This window comes from the organism of the source record quoted next, unplaced genomic scaffold (assembly GCF_019419815.1).
Source record: "Pyrus x bretschneideri cultivar Hongxiangsu unplaced genomic scaffold, Pyrus_bretschneideri_v1 Contig6, whole genome shotgun sequence".
Lineage (NCBI taxonomy): Eukaryota > Viridiplantae > Streptophyta > Magnoliopsida > Rosales > Rosaceae > Pyrus > Pyrus x bretschneideri.
This window is the reverse complement of record NW_025999798.1, coordinates 4,987,337-5,008,236: the sequence shown is the minus strand read 5'-3', so window position 1 is coordinate 5,008,236 and position 20,900 is coordinate 4,987,337. Positions and strand designations below refer to the sequence as shown.

The 20,900-nt window shown below is 36.7% G+C and overlaps 3 protein-coding genes across 3 annotated transcripts; 1 reads left to right on the top strand and 2 right to left on the bottom strand.

The window, feature by feature from the left end:
- The first annotated feature begins 151 nt into the window (after nt 1-151).
- Nucleotides 152-2,878, top strand: LOC103935101 (photosynthetic NDH subunit of lumenal location 5, chloroplastic). Its single transcript, XM_009344851.3, has 7 exons — nt 152-310; nt 411-632; nt 742-892; nt 1,003-1,091; nt 1,868-1,922; nt 2,166-2,251; nt 2,487-2,878. Exons 1-7 carry the CDS (start codon nt 287-289, stop codon nt 2,637-2,639), a joined length of 780 nt encoding a protein of 259 aa, XP_009343126.1. The 5' UTR covers nt 152-286; the 3' UTR covers nt 2,640-2,878.
- Nucleotides 2,879-6,158: 3,280 nt separating this feature from the next.
- Nucleotides 6,159-8,894, bottom strand: LOC103935102 (ACT domain-containing protein ACR4). Its single transcript, XM_009344852.3, has 7 exons — nt 8,604-8,894; nt 8,394-8,439; nt 8,152-8,266; nt 7,972-8,039; nt 7,021-7,617; nt 6,814-6,918; nt 6,159-6,725 (listed from the first exon to the last, which is right to left on the bottom strand). The coding sequence occupies exons 1-7, from the start codon at nt 8,675-8,677 to the stop codon at nt 6,381-6,383; spliced, it is 1,350 nt and encodes a 449-aa protein (XP_009343127.1). The 5' UTR covers nt 8,678-8,894; the 3' UTR covers nt 6,159-6,380.
- Nucleotides 8,895-17,279: 8,385 nt separating this feature from the next.
- Nucleotides 17,280-18,772, bottom strand: LOC103935103 (transcription factor TCP20). Its single transcript, XM_009344853.3, has 2 exons — nt 17,930-18,772; nt 17,280-17,553 (listed from the first exon to the last, which is right to left on the bottom strand). The coding sequence occupies exon 1, from the start codon at nt 18,770-18,772 to the stop codon at nt 18,023-18,025; it is 750 nt and encodes a 249-aa protein (XP_009343128.1). The 3' UTR covers nt 17,280-17,553; nt 17,930-18,022.
- Nucleotides 18,773-20,900: the final 2,128 nt, after the last annotated feature.

Genomic DNA, 20,900 nt, shown 5'->3' with positions numbered 1-20,900 from the left:
AGAATATATATATAGTTATTGCTCAAATAAAAATTGAAAATTTTGAAGTTATGCAAATGTCAAAAGGATGCAATTGGTATTTCGGAAAAGTTGGCATTACATTGGTAATTTCACGCGCATTGCATTGGTGTTGGTTGTGGGTTGGTGTACACACTCGAATTCATCGCTTCTTTGCAAGGAAGAAGGGAATATGCGATATCCATAAAATTAGAACAACAACCGCACTGAGCCTTATCACCACACTGCACAGAAAAGCTTCCGCAGCAGCAGCAGCAAGGTAGCTTCAATGGCGGCTCCGTTGACCACCCTGGTACAAACCCATCTTCTCTCTTCCTCTGTTTGCTTCCCGAGAAAACCCGATGGGAAAATTAAGTAAAAAGTTTCTCTCTTTTGCGCTTTTTCTTTCGCAGTCAAATGTTGGTTCGCTTCCGGCTTCTCGCAGCGTGTCTCAGATCAGAGTTCTGACCCCTACCAGTTCTTCCATCACAGTCCCATCGTCATCTAACAAAACGGCGTCGTTGTCCTCCAGCTTCTTCTCCAGGTCGTCGCGTTTGTCCCCTCTGCCATTCCCTTCGAACCCTAGTTCCGGGAAAAGGACCAGTCTTGCTAGCTCAGTCCGCGCCAGTGCTGAGGTTAGCATCGGAAAACTCCGACTTTACCCTTTTAATTTAGTAAAAATTCAAATTTACCGCGTTCAGTGAGCTTATAACTTAATTTTGAGTTTCTTTTGGTGATTTGTAGGAAGTAACTTTACAATCAAAAGTGACCCATAAGGTGTATTTTGATATTAGCATTGGGAACCCAGTTGGGAAGCTTGCTGGAAGGATTGTGATTGGATTGTATGGCGATGATGTGCCCCAAACCGTGGAGAATTTCCGTGCTCTTTGCACAGGTTTTACGATTTTTCTGGGTTTTGTTTATGGCTTTATCGAGTGTCATTAATATAATTGACATCTTGATTGAATGTGTTCTGATTTCATATGAATTGTGTGTGTTTATTAGGTGATAAAGGCTTTGGATTCAAGGGTTCCGCGTTCCATCGTGTGATCAAGGATTTCATGATTCAAGGAGGGGACTTTGACAAAGGCAATGTGGGTGTTCTTTCCAGTCTTTTATGCTCATAGTTTCTAGTTAATTGTTGAGTTGCAGCCTTGGTTGACTATACACTTGACATTGATATTTGCTATAGTTATTCTAGCTCATGATTCATTTGACATCAAGGTTTGATAGATTACTTTAAGCAAACAATGTTTGGAAGGTCAAATATATGAAAGCAGAAAAACAATCGGCATTTGTTAAAATTCTAATGATAGTGTGAGTAGGTCAATTCTACCCCAAACTTTTCATTTTACATAAAAACTTATGAGTCTAAAAGTTTGCAGTGGACATTTCTACTGAATCATAAAAACAGCTGTGAAATCGCCTCCCACATATGTTGTTGGTTGACCATATTAATTATCCAGTATTAGTTATAGCAAATTCTTCCTGTATATATTTACTCTCGTTCTCAAAGGTACAGAGGTTAGATAAATGCTGGTAATGAAGGTTACTTTCTCCCTGCTAGTAAAAAAGAGCTTGAATTATTGACAATTGGACGCAGTTGACTAATCTACGGAAGTGGCTAGACAGGGGTTGTTTGAAGTACCCAGTTTGGCCTTTCATTAGTATCTAATAGCCTCACTTGCATTTCCAAAGACTTGCCCTGCACTTTTTATTGGCCATTTCATTTCTTTTTAACTGTGTACTTGTAACATTTTCTCATGCTTTTCTTTTTAATTATTTGGAAGGTTTTCATAGTTTGTTTTTCTTTGAGGTTATCCCTTTGGTTTGACATGACAGTGAAATTACAATCTGGAATATATTGCAGGGCACCGGAGGTAAAAGCATTTACGGACGTACTTTCAAGGATGAGAACTTCAAGTGTAAGTTATTCTTGACTTCTCATGCCTCATAGTAGGTTATTAATGGTCATTGATGTATTTCTCGAACTTTTGCATCAAGGAACACTCCAGCATTCTAAGAACTGCCTTTTATTGGCATGAGATTTTGTTTCTGATGTAATATTAGATATTGAATATGGTAGCGTCCACTTCTGACATTATATATAGATTATATATTTTTTAAATGTCATTGCAATCATAATTCTTGAATGCGTGATTTTGCAGTGTCTCATACTGGCCCCGGAGTTGTTAGCATGGCCAATGCAGGGCCCAATACCAATGGTAGCCAGTTCTTCATATGCACGGTCAAGGTACGAGCCATTCATTCTCTATATCATAGAATCGATTTGTCTGAGAAAGCTATGGCATGATTGTTTGAAGCCTCATAACATTGCGGTCCAAAGCAAAAACGTCTAAACTTTAATTTTCCCTTGCTTGGAAAGTTGGATGTCTTAGTTTCTTCTCAGAAGGTGGTTAAAGGCTTAGAAGAGGGGGCATTTTGTCACTTGATTATGTTTATATGTAATTTTTGTTTGTTTGTTTCAGACACCATGGCTCGACAACAGGCATGTTGTTTTTGGGCAAGTGGTGGAAGGCCTGGATGTTGTTAAACTAATCGAGTCTCAAGAGACAGACAGAGGTGATCGCCCTACAAAGAAAGTGGTCATCGCCGACTGTGGAGAGCTGCCAGTGGCCTAATGCGGATTTTTATCGGTTTTAGTTACTAGTGTTTCCCTTGAATCCCTTCTCCGTTTTGGAAATGTGGCCTTTAGTATTATGTACCCCATTCAGAGGCTTTTAGTTTGTTTGGCGGATTAGTCCTGCAGCACGAAACGTTATCATTTTTTCATGTATCTCTGTACTCCTTAACAGTAGAGTTTGATTACCGGGAATGACGGCCAATTGGAACAATAATATTTTCTTATTGAATGTCTGAACTATGAAGGATTGAACTTCTTTTTACTCTAACAATATTAGGTTTGGCGTTCAAACTCCGATGGATGTATTTCTTGGGCTCACCATTTTTGTTTTTGCGTACCGTTTGACTCAGGAGGTCAAAAGTTTACCGCTATCCCATGGGGTAGGTGTCATCCAAGCCTGCCTTGAATTTTTTTTTTCCCAATGTTGTAGATATGATTCAAGTTTAGTTTCGTATACAAAAATTGCATAATTCACAAACTAGTTTGCTTCCGCCGATATTTTCTTGCTTTTTGACATGTTTCAGTATTTTGATCTACATTATACATAATATCTTAAATAAAAAAGAATAATATATTTGATTTTGGCAGAAGGCATCCCGACAAAAAAGCATGTAACTATCGTTAAAGATTGCATAAATTTTAGATAAAAAGAAGCCTAAAGCTAACACGGGGCTAGATGCGCAGGCATGCCTACAAGCTAGCTAGCTATGGTGGCTGGTGAGTGATTGAGACCTGGTTTGGTATTGAGGTGATTCTGAAAAAAGCTGCTATAAAAAAAAGCTGGGAGCTGTTTTTGTGTTTGGTAAACACTCAGCTTCAGCTTTTTTTCACAGTTTTGGATGAAAAAAAGCCAAAAACAAGAAGTTGCAAAACCCAGCTTTGAAAAACCGACTTTTTTTGACATCTGTTTTACATAAAAGTTTATCAAACACTCTAATATTGCTTTTTTTTTTTTTTCAAAAGCACTTTTACAAAAAAGTTTACCAAACACTCTGCTGCTTTATTTCACAGCTGCTTATTCTCACAGCACAACAGAAGCAGCTTTTTTTCAAAGCACAGCAATACCAAACCAGCCCTGAGGCCTACTTGTTGTTGGCATTTGTTTCGGGAGAGATTTTTCTGTATTCTGTTAACACGGAACGAAATACCACATGTCATAATACAGTTAGAAGGACATTTCATAAAATTCTTTTAATTATATAATAACATATGATATTTCGTTTTGTATTTTGGCACGTTGAAAAATCTATCTCGTTTCGGAATTGAACACGTGGAAGGGGAGACCAAGGTAGCTCTATTCTTTAAAGCAAATTCCCATTGCAACGATGATTGATGTATGGTAGGCTGAAACTGATTGCTAAAAAATGAAAAATAAAAAAAGAATCTGTTCATGATAACTTGTTGCCTTCTGAATTCTACTGATTGTTTCGCTTTGGGCCTCAATTTTTGCTTTCATTTTAGTTGGTCCGTAAACTTCTTAAGAATGTATGAAATAAGGACTAAGTAACGTCAGTTATAAAAGTTGATAACGTTGGTGATGAGTGTAGTTAAATTTGATTGATTTTTTAGTAGTACAAACCAAAGTGCTGACTACGTCAACAAAAAAAACATTTCAGATTGGCACCAAAAATGTCACAACTTTTGTAGACTGTGAAAATGGATGAGAGAGTGAGAGACAGCTCGAAATAATGTGTGCGCATAACGAGAGAGAGAAAAAGAATGGACTAATGTTCTATGTTAATAATGTGTTTTGAAAACTTTTAAAACGCTTAAGTAAGATATATTTAAATGTACACCCATGTATTAAGGGCATTTTGATTAAAGTAGATGTGTTATCGAAATGTCTTTAAAAAGTAATCACGTGTTATTCTATTAATTTTGCAGACAAAACCGCTTTAAACCTTTATTAAGCACACTCTTTTTTCTATTACGTTTTAGACGATCATGAACATACCCTAACATTAACCCGTTATCCAACGCTCTCTCACACTTTTAAAACACCAACTTAAAAACGTTGAAGGTCCAAAGTAGAAAAACCAAAAACATCTGGAGGTAACAAAGAAATTAACCATAATTCATAAACAAATAATATTAATAAAAGGTGTCTCTCTATGCAAAAATGGTCATAAATTTTTTTTAATGTGCCGAAAACAAGAAGATGTACGTCATAATAACGAATTTTTCTAAGTATTCTTTTATTTGTATAAAGATATGCCGTAAACAACTTGTTTTGAACATACTAAAACTTTTATCTAATACACACCTTGTCGCACGCGCGTCGAGGTGGATTCGATACGATCCGGACCACGTGACCCTTTGTGGTGGATCATCTCCGTCCATCAACTCCCAAAAAATCTCTCCGTCCCAAACTCCGTTTCGATTCAGGGCCCACTCCCTGCATGCATGGCAGCCCCGGGCAGTGGTCCACTGCCATCAAATGCAGCAACGGGGTCCCACATGTACTGGCGGCTGTGTGTCGGCCAGGATCGCGCCACGTGGCGGGTAGAGTCCGAAACCATCACCAGCAAAAACAGCTATAAAAAGAGCCTAAAAAACAACAGTAAAATCGGAAAGCGACGGATCATGTGGGCGTGGAGATTCGTGACGCCCCCCCCCTCTGCTCCGTTGAGATCCTGTCGGAGTTGGACTTTTGATTCATTGAATTAAACTAACTCCCATGACAGAATCATTGTGCTTATCTTAATCATAATCCACATCAATCAGTCACTCTTAATTGCGTGTTAATTACCATAACGATGTTTGATTTCCCTCATCATTTGCTTGTCCCTCTTTTCATAAATATTCACAATTTCCTTTTCAATGGCATTTATTCCCCAATTTTCTTCTTTAAACATTATTGTGCAGCATATTATAATTGCAGAATGGTACAAACTATATAAAGTAAAGTGGGATTTAGCTACTTCAATAATAAACTCCAACCAGGGTTCAAGAAAACGGAATCACATTGCATCAATGGCTAATGAACGGCAGCTTATTCATATACAATTAAAGTTCAAACAAAAGAAACTTCAATAAAGTTGTAGGATATGAAGATTTTCACAACAAATGACGCAGTCGAAAACCCTAATCCAATTTTTTTTTTTTTTTTTTAGGTGGGATAGTAGTTAGTAGTGAATGATGCCTTTTAGGCCAGATATTGGTTGATTCTTGAAAAGGATAATGTTCCCATAGTGACCTTACCGACTCCCCAGGACTTCCAAGCACACCTGCCACGGCAGCAATTAACTAAAAATCCCCTGTTCGTTCAAGCTGAATTACCAACCATGTCCAAATGTGCAGTGTCACAAAAAGCACTTCTTGCAGTGTCACAAAAGCACTTCTTTAATCATATTTGCAACAGCAGGTCAATCTTGGCGCTTACTCAAACCCTCAAAAAGAAAATTGATTTTACAGTTTTGCTTTTACTTTCAGTCATTCCAGATTACCCAATATACCAGGTTTGAGATTCTGTAGCAGTAGAATATATGTATTTACCAAACCTTTAGAAGGCAAAGGATGAAGAGCAGGGGAAATGTATGTACAGTTATACACTAAACCGTAAACGTCGGAATTCTGATTTACAAGTTCCAGGCCGGACTCGAGATCAACGATGGGATTGACCGGAAGCTTTGCATTGCATTACAGTTTCAGAGAGCACGATGAACAACTAACCGAAAAGCATCCTAACACACGTAGACATTAGACAGAGACAACGGACCTAGTTTACCTAATGACACGCTCAAGAACATGACTTTATCAAACCCAGGTTGTAAAGGAACTTCTCCGACCTAGTGCGAAAGAGATTGCCCAAAGAGAATCTCCCACTCTCCTGCGGTGGAGATTTTGAACAGAAGTCGTCTTGCAGACTCAGTAATGCCAAGCCAATCTCTTGCCGAACCGCTTCAATTGTCTCGCTCTTGACTTGATTTCCAGATGCATCGGTCACATAGAATACATTCACAGCTTGGGAGCCCCTGGTTGTAACCTCAGCTCGGGTGACTGAAAGACCGTTTTCTCTAAATATGCGTGTCACATCAGAAAGAAGGCCGGCTCTGTCATCACCACAAAGCTCTAGTCTTATACCCTGCATTAGAAATGATACATTAACTTCAAAACGCTATGTGAAACTGGGAAAAGTATATTTCGAAATAGAAATTCCAGCGTGCCCATACCTCAGAAGTCCGTCTTCTAATAGCAGCTTCCAAGCAATGGATAACCCTCTGCCTTTCTCCTTCAGAACTAATAGGGCAGCCGTCGGTATGTCGTATATAGTATTCCTATCACACAAATTTACAACGTTAAAAGCATTAGATGTGTTGATTCCAATAATCAAATTAAGCTAACTAAACCAACCACAACTTGAGGGAAATAAGGAAAACCTGATAAGCCTCTGGACCTTCGGCAATCACAGTTGCATGATATACCACATACTCCATATCTGTTAAAGTGCACACCGTGTCAAAGAGCAACTTAGGACGGTCTGGACACCTCAAGTTCACAACAGTATATCCTTTATCGACACAATTTTCAACGGTTACAAGTGGTTTGCTACGATCACTGGCTCCACAGTCCGCAGCATCCATGTCATAATCACGATCAGCGTACATCATCTGGTGAAGCCTCCTCTCCTTATGTGTGGAACCAACAGAAACAGCGGTGTTGGCACTGCGCTTATCTCTGTCCCCCTTGAGCACATAAAGGAGAAGCTGTTTGATCTTGGTAAGATGTTCAGGATCATCAATGGGCCTCCCAGTTTCCTCGTCGGTGATGTACACAACTGATGCCATTCTTGAATTGTGAGTCCAGACTTCTCCGGTAACCACATTGCATTTGAGGTTCGAAAGAACAGCAAAAACTTCAGAAAGCAAGCCTGGCCTGTCCCTTCCAGTCAATTCAATAGTAGTGTGTTCTGCGGCGGCTTGGACACCCACAGACCTTCTCAAGGATCGGAAGCTTCGTGCTCTTGGTCCCAGTGACTGCAAAATTTGAATTCAATAATCAAAATGACTTAGAACTTACATGGATTCACAGATAATTTTGCAAATTATTTCAAGCACAAACCCAAAAACCAAGCACTTTTCTTCTTTGTCATCCGCCAACAAAGAAAATGCGAACATATGCAAATGGATACTAATACTTAGTTAATAAATGCAACAAGACTTGGGCAAATTCTACCATGATAAAGCTAGAAGACGCAGCGATTAATCAAGTTTGCTGTAAATTCCACCTATTAAATATCAGTCTAAAACCCATTCTCAATTTCGCCATTACACAGGAATTCCATATTTGGTAAACTAGAAGAAACAGAGCTATTAGTTTCTGGGATCTACCTGTTGAATGCGTTCCGCGATTCCGTCATCAGAGAGCTTATTCCCCTGTTGGTCAGTGACATGAAAAACTGCAAAAAATTCATTAAAAACAAGAAATTCAATCATAAATATTACGAATTTGGGATAACACAGTACCTGAAAAACTCAAATTATAAAAAAAATTTAAAAAAAAAAGCTCACCATCCATGAACCATTCGCCATCAGAAGAAATATAAGCCCTTCTTATAATGAGATTCAAATCATTCAGAATCTGAACCACCTCCAGCAAACTCCCACGCTTATTCGCACTGTCTACCTACAAATTTATCAAAAACAAACAAAAAACCATTGTTTAAAATTATATAAAATAAAAAAAAAATTAAGAAAATAGTGACCCTTTTGGATTCCTTGCAGAATACAATTCAAGAAATTCAGTCAGATACCTTAATCAGAGTGGCTTTACTGCTTGATGCATTATCAACTGTAACCCTACAATTCCCATATCAGCAAGAAAACAAATCAGAAAACAGTGCAAAATGGAGAATTTCAGCTCAAGAAACATTGATATTTCAAGAAAACAAGCAAAACCCAATTTTTTACAGCAGACAATTCGACCCCGAAAATCCCAGAAACGAATAGGAGAGTGAATTTACATCGGGGGGTTGATTCTCATGGCGAGCTTCTCGAACTCGTCGTCGACGGCGAGAGAAGGGGACCAACAATCCATTGGGGAGAAGGAAATGAGAGAGGTAATTCAGTTATTGGGATTCCAGAACGGTAAAAAATGAGAGAAAGGGTTGGAGCTTTTGTTCTTTCTTCTCTCAGTCTCTGGGTAGCTTCATAAAAATGTAATGGGAGGGGAGGGGGAGGCGGTGGTTTTATGTGTGGCTGTGTGTTAAGTGTTGGTAGGGTGGTGGTGGCTCTTGAGCTGGACCAAGAGTTTTGGAGGGACAAAACAACAAAATATAATTAACAAAAACATTATAATAATTTATATTAGCCATAGCACAGATACTATGTCTGATTATCAACATTATAAAAACAAAAATTACATCGAGAGAGAATATAAAATGGTCGTTAAGATTTTCATGATATTCAAACGATTTTTTTGTCACTGAAGCGGTGGTAAAAAAGTTTCTGAATAACTGTTTTGTTCTTAAAAGTGTATGTTATTTGGGAAAAAATGTGAAAGAGAAGATGCGGGCAACTGATATAGTTCTCTTTTTGTTATATTTTTTAGCTTTGTTGACAGGGTTAATTTGTTATTCTCATCTTCTTTTAGTTGACAAATTTTTTTTTTTTTTTTTTTAATAAGTGATCTAAAATACTATTTTTACTATCTATTTGTACCACCTCTGATAAAAATGGAACTCATTTGTATTGGTAACTTACTGCGGTTAGAAAAAATGTACAAATAGATGATAAGTATGGCCGTATTCCAGGTGATTTAGATATGATTCATTGAAATTATTATAAAATTGAAAAATATCGAAATGGAAACAACATATTAAAAAATAAAAAAATTAGAGGCGCATGCAAGTATTAAGTGAGTCAGTGCCAAGTGGGGCCAATCTCACCCTCATAAACTTGGTCTTTCCCTGTTATTCTCCCTCGTTCATTCTCAAGAAAAGAAGGCGGCTAAAATTTCTCTTTCTTATTTTGATTTTTACTATTTCTTGACGTTATATGATTCTCTAATATAAGGGAAGACGGATTCAAACTTGGATTGTCAACGAGAAGGAGATTGAGAATCAAAATTGAGCACAAAGTGAGAAAAATAGTGTAATGTCAATCGATCTAATTCGTATCACCTTTTCTATTTTTTTTAAATTGATCTTTTTAGCCGCCAATAAACTGGTCGTACAAATTAGACTAGTACTAATGACGTGTTTTAAATGATTCGGGTTAGGCTCGTTTGGTTTTAGTGTATGGATTAGATTAATCTACTATTTTATCCTTTTGTCTTTATTTTTTGGGGTCAAACCTTATCCTTTTGTGTTTTGTCTATGCACACACACTCTCTCTCTAATAAGATGGAAATCTAGTAGGATTATGCTGTGCTTTTCAGCTTTAGGGGATCCGTCGTCCCTCCGAGTTAGGGAACCCTACCCTTATTTCTTAATTATTCGAAATCTAGGAGGATTTTTTGTTGGGATTTTTTGGATTTATTTTTCATTTTTCCAATCTAGATGAATTTTGTTGGCCTTTATTTATTTTAAGGAAACCTCAGCACGTCTCATCTCTCTCATTCATTGTATTATTGTCCCAAAATCCTGAGGGGAAGTTAAAAAAAAAAAAAAAAAGAATTAAATAAAGAGCCTTTTGCTTCTAGCAGGGCTGTCCCAAGCTGGATGGATCCCCTTTTGTACCTCAATTTGCCCTTTTCGGATTTGATTTGCTTGCCTACCCATCTCACAACCCAATTTGACCTTTAGTATAAGAAAGAACATAGGTTTAATATGTCGTTGTATTGGAAAACGTTTGTCATGTGATAGATTGAGTGATAGGTATTGTCGAGTTAAAATGTCTAGTGTACTTTACAGTTCTTGATATAAACAAAATTTACAACACATCATGACTTTTTTAGTTTCTTACCACTATGTTCCTTTATGAATTTCTGAAATATCTTAAAATGCTTCTTTGATTTAATTTCTTTCTTAATTTTGTAACGGACAAATCACTGACAACGTTGGCATTGAATAAAGCCAACACCAGTGCAAGAGTCGAGACAACAAGCACCCATGTGTGAGCAAACGCACAAGTGATAGTCAAGGTGGCATGAAGGTCAACGTCAGCTGTTGGTATCCAAAATCTTAATGTAGTCATAGTTCTTCACAGTTTAAGTGATTAACAGACAAGTACAGTAATCCAATATCTTTTCTGCAAATGGGGACTGAAACTCAAGAAATAGAATAGTACACCAAAATAGCACGAGACTTAGCAACCTTAACTAATAGCTCATTTGACACTTTTTGTTGAAATGACCTGAAACGCTTCCAACAACATTTGAAGAAAAAACAATATAAGTACTTTAATATTCAAGATGATTTTATTGTAGGTAACAAAATCGCTTTTAGAAAACTTTGGTATAAGAAATGTATTTCTTTTAATATTACCCGAACTTATGGGCATCCTTCCCCACCCCCACAACTTTGGCATATTGTACATCAAGTCTATAATTCGACAACATGTTTACTGGAAAATACTTGCCAAACTTGTTCATATTCTTGCAGTATGCACCGTCGGATCAAATTCCACCCCGGACCCCTTGACGGCTAGGAACTTCAGCTGCCTACGAGGAGTAGAGGGCCCGATCCTTAATTTAATGGCGATAGAATAAAATATGGATTATTTGAACCAACCCACCATATCTATGATTCTATATAGTTGCATTGCAAGTGCATGATATTAGGCTCGTTCGTAAATGATTTTAAAATGATAAATAATATTTTTTATAATATTAATATTGGATTTCAAAACCACTTAAGTGTTTTCACAAGAAACACCAAATATGTGCTTCTTTTGATGTTTTTTGCAAGAAGCACTTAAAGTGTTTTTTTTTCTTCTTCAGAATCTACTTGAATTTTTACTCAGAATTGGTTTAAAAAACAAAAAAAAAAAAAATTCACCAAAAGCTCTTTCAACTATTTTAAAAGCACCTCAAAACAAATCCATTAATTTTTTGGTCACCTATTTTTACTTTTCACACTCTTATTATTTTTTAACCAGTAATTATCTTCAATTCATTCGATCAAAGAACAAAAAAACTAAATAAGTGTGAATATCATTGCGTATTATTTTGGGTTGGCAAAGACATTAAACTAGTCAAACAAATGAAAATCACATGGACGCACTAAAAGGGAGAGCAGGGCCATACAGAAACATACCACTTCCCATAACCACTATTCTGCAGGACCTGCACATGATACACACATGGAAAAAGCACAACCAGAGGAGGCATTTAAATAAACCAAGTGGGCCTAAACCCTCTTTACTTGTGCAATTTTCCACACAAGAAACTTTTGAGTGTAACGATCACACTGTGTTGTATATGAGTGTCACCAAAATTATCGTTAAAGTTTGTGGTGTGCTTTTCCTATTAGAAAGGTAATCAAGTTGTTAATGTTTTAGCTTCCAGCGGTGAGCTGCTAGTGCTTATTACTTGTGATTCACACCCTGCTTGTAAAAGAGTTGATAGAGAGGAAGCTGCGGTGGCAGTATCGGCAGGGGATCGGCCATTTTTCCAAGACATGAGCAAGATTTAAAGAAGCATGGCATTGCCAATTTTGTATGCAATTAAATTAAACAAATAGATTAGCTGCGAATAAGTTAGTACTGATTTGGTACTGAAGTACTTTTATAAAAAAAAAATGGGTATAAAAAAAAGTTAAGTTCAAAAAGGTACTTGGTAAATATTTTAAAACAACTTATTTTCATAGTTTTGGACAAAAAAAAACTGAAAATGTGAAGTAGCAAAAATGAACTTATTCTCATAGTACAGCAGAAACAGTTTTTTTTTTCAAAGCACAGTAATACTAAATCAGCCCTTAATCATACCATTTGTAGCGTTGATTTCACCACGGCGTGACACATCATATGGGGGATCTTCGTATGCGACATGGGGCACCCGCCGCACCAAATATTATTAGATAATTACCTCCCAATAAAATACAACAATCAAGCAAACTCCATTTTAAATGCAAAACATTCTTTAAAATGTTAATCATACTTAATAAAAAAAACAATCATCATCTATTGAATTGAGTGCAACTTTTTCTTTTTTATGTTTTTAGAGTTTGGAGCATTAAGTGGCGTTTGGTTTTCGATTTTTTATTTTTATTTCTTCTTTGAGGAAATTGATATTTTTATATTAAGGGGAGGGTGAGTTCAACTAAACCGTCTAATGAGCAGTCTAATTTGGTATCGAATTCGCTATTCACGAGATTTGAACCTATGATCTTTTATTTCTAAGCGAATAGGAATATCACCAGACTGTAGTTTTGCTTCCGAATTAAGTTTTGTTGGAATGAAATTCTTGTCTATTTATAAAGCAAGTTTACTTATTTTACTTAATAGAAGTCAGAAAGAGAATGATACCTAACTATTCGTATATGAGATAAGCAACTTTTTTGGTGATCCCGTATCTAGTTGTTTTGGTAAGACTATCTCTAACCAAGAGTGAAATTCTAAAATATATTTTCGTGTTTTTTACACTTCATATATACATATAAGGTTAGCCATTTTTTTTCCTCCAAGGGCAATGACCTATATTACCCGTCCCAACGTGTTATAATTTGTTAAACTTCTGTATTTCTTTAATTTTTTATGTCTGCTAACGATTTTGGAATTAGGTTTTGTATCATCTATCTTGTTTTATTTTACGAATATTTTGATGTAAAAAAAATCAAATTGCAGAATTTTTTTTTTTTATAATCTTTATGGATTATTGACCAATGGAGGGGTATTTATAGAGTTTTGGTGTCGGCTCTAATTTGTATTAATTAATAATATTATTTTGACCGTTAGATTTAAAGCTGTAGGATTTTTTTATTACCGTTAAAATTAATTAAATTGGATTTGAGCCATCAGACTTTAAAAAGTAACTCAAGAGGAGCGACAACCGATGGATGCGGTTATAAAATCACATTTGCACACTTTCATCCATCATTCGTGTTAGTAAAACTGACGCACGAGCTCTGTTGTCCCTCTATTTCACATGGGTTCACTGCCACAATGGTTCCCAGTTCCATCCAAAATCTTATCCACTCTGGATGGATACAAGACCCAAATACCCACCCCAATTCCAAAATTTGTTTTCCCCACCCTCAAAATACACCCCTCGGAGAAGAAGTAGACCCAAATTCTGAGAATTTTTTTTTCCCACCCAGAGTTGGAGACAGTCTAGCATGCTTAATTTTAACCTGGGACTGAACTACTTTTTCATTCATTGAGTGTTAGTAAATTTAGGACTTAATATTCCCTAAATCCTACATAATGACCTACTCTATTAAAATCAAAATATAAATGTGAGAATGTGAGGACAAAGTCCCATCACATTGGTAAGAGACCAAACCATCGAATGACTTATGAGAGGTTGTGTTACTCCCCAGATCGTCAATTGATTTATGGTGAAACCTCAACTTCTTTATGGTATTAGAGCAAGTTGAGTCATGTGTAAAGTCCAACGGTCACGTGTGCTCCACATCAAATAGATAATGTCCCCTGGACTGATTGGGTTGTAATTGTTGGATATATGTCAACAATATATGATAAATTTATATATGCTAATAAATAATAAATGTGAACAACTAATTAACAATGTATGAACAATGAAATAATATTAAACAGAAATATTGAAGATCGAGGCTTGAGTACCACAATGTCCTTGAAACAGAAATTTCATCCCTACTGAGTGCTTGTAGTTCTACGGACGTCTGCTTCACCAGGATTCAACGATCAAGTTAGAATTCCAGCACCAGAAAATTGACTTTTGGTGAATTTATGTGTGGTTCTCTCAGTAAGAAGGTTTAAGAATGTAGAAGAAGAATTTGATATTTTCTCTGTGAATTTCCAACAATACCCCACAGTAATCATATGGCTTTTCAAGTGAATTTAGCAAATGGTTGATGATACCATATTCAAGTGAATTATTAGTACTGGTATCATCCATACATTTACACGGCATAAACACGTACATGCATCACAAGGACAAAAGCTCATCCAACCGCGCGCAGTGGCCCTGGCCGGGTTGTGCACGCCCACTCAGCAGACTAGTTAAACCCTAATTCCTTTCGGTCCTCTCTCATATCTCAGTGCTCCACTTGCATTGCATGCATCTTCCACAAGTCCGAGACTCCGGGCGGGTGCTTACCAACAACAAAACAATTTAGCGGAAAAGCAAATGATGATGCTACTCATAACATTGACTTATGCTTAATTATATTTTATAGTTACACCCTTTTTCTTTAGTATATAACAAACAAAAATTTATATGATGGGACTACATTAATTACTCAATAATTTTAAAGGTCTGTTTAGTAGGCTGGTTGGGATAGGGTGTGACAATTAAAATGGACTTGAGCCTAGTCCTTTATTTGTTATGTTAATATGTGAGATGGATAAGACTGTACATGATAAGTTATGAATCCACAATAGAATGAGTTATCTAATTTATCCTTATACATGGGTTACTAGTCATGTCTCACATGTTCTTGTCAATAAAATCTTATCACTAAAACTCAATCGCATCTAGCCCACCGAACGAGTCCCAAGTGCACTAGAATACTATTGGGCTGGATAAAGGTGACAAAAAGTATAAAATTTGTTTCTTTAACCCTACCTTTTTAGTATGTAGCATTGAATAATACGAGAAATCAATGACTAAGAGAGAAAATATAAAATCTCAACAGTTGTAAAAATCAAATCTAATTACTAAAACACTCATAACATTGAGTGATACGTAACATTTAAGTCACATATTTTTTATTTCAGCCAACGAAATTATAGAAAAGGTGAATGTGCGTATGACGAGCATCTATTTATTGAGAAATGCTACGGAGACTCTCAAAATATGACTCTCTATTGACTCTCCGTCATCTCATATTTTTGGCACAATGTTTTATAATGTTGGCGTGAGAATTGTGTCAAAAACAAAAGGTGGCGGAGAGTCCATAAAAATTCTGACGAGCATCTAGTTATTGAGAAATGCTAAGGAGACTATCTCAAAATGAGACTCTTAATTGACTTTCTATCACATCATATTTTTGGCACAATATTTTATAATGTTGGATTATGTCAAAAACATAAGGCGACAAAGAATTCATAAAATTTTTCATTTTTAAGAAAATCTCCTTAACATTTCTCATATTTATTTCGTTTTATGGATTGTGAATGGATTACTTTTATAGTCCGTACAGTTTTACATGGCTCCCAAATTTGGTTGGAGGCTTTTTGAGCACAGGCTGCAGCTGGAACCACACCCAATATTTGATTTGGATGCTGGGGTGGTCCAATAAGTCACTTGGAGTGGACCATCTAAACTTTGTCTATTAAATTAATTAAGCTCACTGCCACAATTGCAACGTATCGTCCGTACTTGTGAAACTTTTACACGTCAATGTGTGCTGTAAAACATTAGTAGCTAAGAGTGTCCGATCATGTTCCTCGAATACGTTTCACAAAAATATGAATCTCCGTATTTTAGTTTCATCCGTCCTTACTCGGCGTGAAAACTGTCCTAAATAAGCAACTATACCAAAATTTCTCCATTTGAGCATGAGAAACAGCGTCATGCTGCCAAGGAGGGATTTTTTTTTGTTTTTTTGGCAACGTTATGCTCAATGTCTGAGATGGGTTTGGGTCCGTTTAGCATCTTATGCTTCACTCTTTGGGCTGAAAGGAGGAAACGGGACCCTAACTTGGGTTGACGGCCCTGCTGCTGTTTGTTTCAAAATGTAGTTAGAAATTTGCGTATTAAACATATATGTACATAATTTTTTAAAAATATTTATATTTTTCGTAGATGTCTTATCGATTTGTAAATTACATGTTTTTAAAACTCCAACATACCATACACGAATGTACTTGATCGATATCCTTGCGTTACGAAAAATTGTGTTTGAAAAATAACATTTAACCTAAACACTCCAATGTTTAGGGAGATCTGTTAACAATGGTTTTATTATCCTGTGACTAATTTCCAAACTAATGCTGATTACTGACTTCACTTCGGCTATCAACAAATCCAAGACTAAGACCTATTATGTAACAATAAAAAAAGACACCAAAACTTCCAAGCAAGTGTAAAACCATTGCCAAGTTTACAGATTAGGGTTTAAGCTATGCTGGCTACAACAATGTGCTCCACCATCTACACTGAAGTTCGAAATTTCACTCCGTAAATTTAAATGAATTCAGTGTAATTATTCTATCATTTGTCTAGAAGAAAAAACACCATTGCCAAGTTCACAGTAAAATAACTCTTTTAACTTGCAAAATGAAATTGCAAAAAGTTGCAGCGTGGTATTCAGAAACTCATCCAGACGCAGAAAGAAAAAAGGACGACCCAAGCCAGTAAGGCTCTCCGCTTTGAGAGAGTCGAGGGAGAACGTCTAGAGTAAAAAAACCCTCTTCAGTGTAATTACTATATCATTTGTCAAGAAGAAAAAACACCATTGCCAAGTTTGCAGTAAAATAACTCTTTTAACTTACAAAATGAAATTGCAAAAAGCTGCAGCGTGGTATTCAGAAACTCATCCAGACGCAGAAAGAAAAAAGGACAACCCAAGCCAATAAGGCTCTCCGCTTTGAGAGAGTAGGGGGAGAACGTCTAGAGTAAAAAAGCTCCCTATTTAGTAGATAATGCTCAGCATGGGATATTATATGGGACACATATAGAAAAAGCTCTCTATAAATACAAAATCCAGATCATGATATCTAAATGAAATTGCATACCTGCACGAAATCCATTTACTATATAATTGCTCAGCATTCTACAACTTTTTGTTGTTTGATGCAAGCCAGCAGCACACATAATTCTAAACAAATCAACAAGAAATAGAAAGCAAACCCAATCTCCAAGCCATTTTCTTCTCCATAGTTATCCTGCATGTCACAAAATTAAACATTCAAACCTAAATTCGAATAAAGAACTCGAGGAGAGGAAGACTCGAGGCCACGTTTGGTAACTAAGATTAGATTTTAAGTCGAAGTACGTTGAATGAATGCTCGATTTCCGAATTTTATTCAAGTTGAAGAGACAAAATGGATTAGTCATGGACGAAACTTATCCTTCCAGTATGCATAAAATGGTAAGATAGCAGAACCTTATGACTAATCCGTCTAATTCGTTCAACCTGGACAAAATTTGGAAGCAGACTTTCATTTCTCGCTTCAACGTACCTTGAAACTAGCGAATTAGCTAATCGTGTTAGATCCTACATGCTAAATGTAGCCTGGAAGAACGAGATAAGTACAGTACCTGATAAAATGAAGAATGTTGAAAGAAGGGTAACCCTGCAAAGCCAGTATCTTAGCTATTTTGAACTTCTCTACTGTCTCCGTTCCTCGAAAATCATTCGTTCGTATTCGATTGTTGTTGCTGCTGCTGCTGATTGAAGGAACCAACACCCCTAGGCCTCTGCACCTTGTTCTGAAGAAATTGGGTCAAACTCAAAGCTTGAGAATTCACCAACCCAATGTGACCATCCTGAGAAAGTCCAAGCTCCAGACCTGGAACTTGCTGATTGCTTCCACTCAGAGTTGTGGGAAAACTCATTGATCCCAAATTACTAGGAGCATCAAATCCTTGGAAACCAAACTTATGCATGAAATTCAAGTTCTCACCCCCAAAATTCAACGTTTGCTGACCAGAATTGTGATCAAAACTTGACCTAATCCCACTGACGAAAGGCCAAATCCCAGTTGCTGCATTAGATCTCCCCAGATGGCCAAAGCTCATTAATCCAGAGGAAACAGAGTTCCCCTGTTCAGAAACAGAGGACTCTGCAGCCGCTGCCAGAGCTGACGCCGGCATGGTCCCGGAGCCAGTAGCAGCAACAATTGACGGTTCTGCTTGCTGTAAAAGCCACTGGATTGTCTCACCGTCGGACTTGTGACCCAATTCTCTGGTGAGCTGAAAAACCCTCGCCGCGCAGAGCGCTGGCATCCTTATTCTTCTCCCCCTGCCATCCACTTTCTTGTGCCTGTCCTTGGTGGAGCTCCTCTTTGGTGCTAACTGCTTCTTGCTTTCATCCTTCTCTTTGTTTGCAATCATAATCTGTAGGTCTTTGATTTGTGCTGGAGCCTTGTTGTTCTCTGCCATGTCTGCTTTTGTGGGATCAGTGCTGAGGACCCAAAAATGGTGGGTACCTCTTTGTGGATGGTGATGTAATGATAAGCCCTAAGCTCTTAGGGTTTAGTGGAAACTTTGGGGGTGATTGAGTTTTGGGTTTTGAAGGTGGGGTTGTATTTTTATTGGCACGCCTAGATTTGTCAATGGAAATATTTTCAACTTCAATTATTGAAGCCATAAAGTTTCCAAGTAAAGTTCATGCTACTTGTAATGCCACATCTCACAATGTCGTAATTTGCAGCTGTAGATCAACAACTAGATTCTGGTGATTTGTAAGTCTTATAGTCCATTGTCACACCGTCTTCTAGTTGAATTTTTGGCAACGATAATAGGTTGTCCAGAAAAGTTTTTGAGTGTGATAGTTATACTATCAAGTTATATGTTACGATTGGAATACATGACATAGTGGGATATATCAGACCTAATTTATCGCGAGCGCACTTGCCGTGATCGTTTACACATTAATTGAGTATGTGAATTCAGAAATATTTATGGCAAGATCAACTTTGTTGTTAATGAGCTGGCCAACTTGAGTTTATCAGGTAATCTTGATCCAATTTATTTTGATCATGCTTCTTATATAAGCATCTCTTATTTTTGTAATAGAACTTTACGTATTATAACATGAATAAATTAATGAAAACACGTACCAGCGGCGATCAGACCAAAAAATCACTCCGTCTGTTGTGCCTGAAAACTAGTAACTGATTGGCTTGGCATGCTAGTAAATGCAAATGTACGGTCAGTCGCTCAGTCTACATGAATGAAACATCAGAGTTCCGACTATTCCAGACTGACAATACCTAACTCAACACAATGGTTCCAGAATGGTCAAAGTGTTTGGTGCAAATAATAATTAAGTAGGCCATGCCTTCTTCAATGAGGCATTATTGTCCCTATTTTCTTTTACTAATCGACAAATCAATCTTCAAAAAATGGGAGATACAGCCAAGGCCAAAGCTCCATTGATCTAAATGGGTGCATTTTTGCTCAAAACTCTAATTAGGGGCGGATACATATATGGACCCGAGTTGTCTCGGGCCCACCTAAAAGTTCGAAGAAGCACAAGTGAGGACCTTCGAAGACCATTTAACGGTTTGAGCAGATGGTGGAAGAGAGAAGACCATCATGATTGTGCAAATACTGTGCAATAGAAGCTTTGAACCAAGAAGAAATATTTACTTTCAAACGAAGAGGAACACAGAGACGACCACTATGACTTTGATGTTCTTGAACCTTGGTTCCAACTAAGAAGAAAGACTCTCTCTACGTTTTCCACGTGACCAATTTCCTATTTTTCTTAATGATTGTCCAATCAAGTTATGCCACCTAGCATTTTAATTAATAAAAAAAATAGTGTATTACTTAACCAGCACTTTTTGTACTATATGTTTCACACCGTTATTTATATAAATTTACTATAAATTCATACAATCTCTAGAAAATATTTTGAAAGTACTCGAACTCGTAATCACTTGAGTATTCATCTCATACCATAAAATTCACTAAAATACTAGGTGTATAGGGGCTAGGTCCTAGGTCCTAACTCGCCGCTCGACTAGCGCTTATCGTACCATAATTAGACCAACCAATGTTAGAATTATGTATCCTCTACGGGTGGTAATGCTCATCATTCTATTTATCATTGTTGGATGAGTTTAAATATTGAGATTTATGTTTATCCACTACACAAGTCTTAAAATTTAAACTTATCTAATAGTGATAAATAAGATGATGATCATCGTCATCACTTGATAATAGTGAACAAAAATATTTCCGATAATGAGTAGATGACGTGACTTTATAATCATAGCAGATAGTGTGAAAATTTGCTTGGTGTTCAATTGCAAATAATTGAAACCCCAAAATTTTATTGTTATAATACTATAGTAAATTTCATTACTTTATCATTGCTGCCAAAAAGTTTAAATTGTGCTAAAATATAATTTAGGAATTTTTACAATATATCGTTGCATTCCGGTGCATTTGAACATATCTTATACTTCATCACCTCCATCTACGTAATTTATATTTCAAACGCATTTAAATCACAACATATATATATATATTTATATATAAATGTAGTATGCTTTTGCAA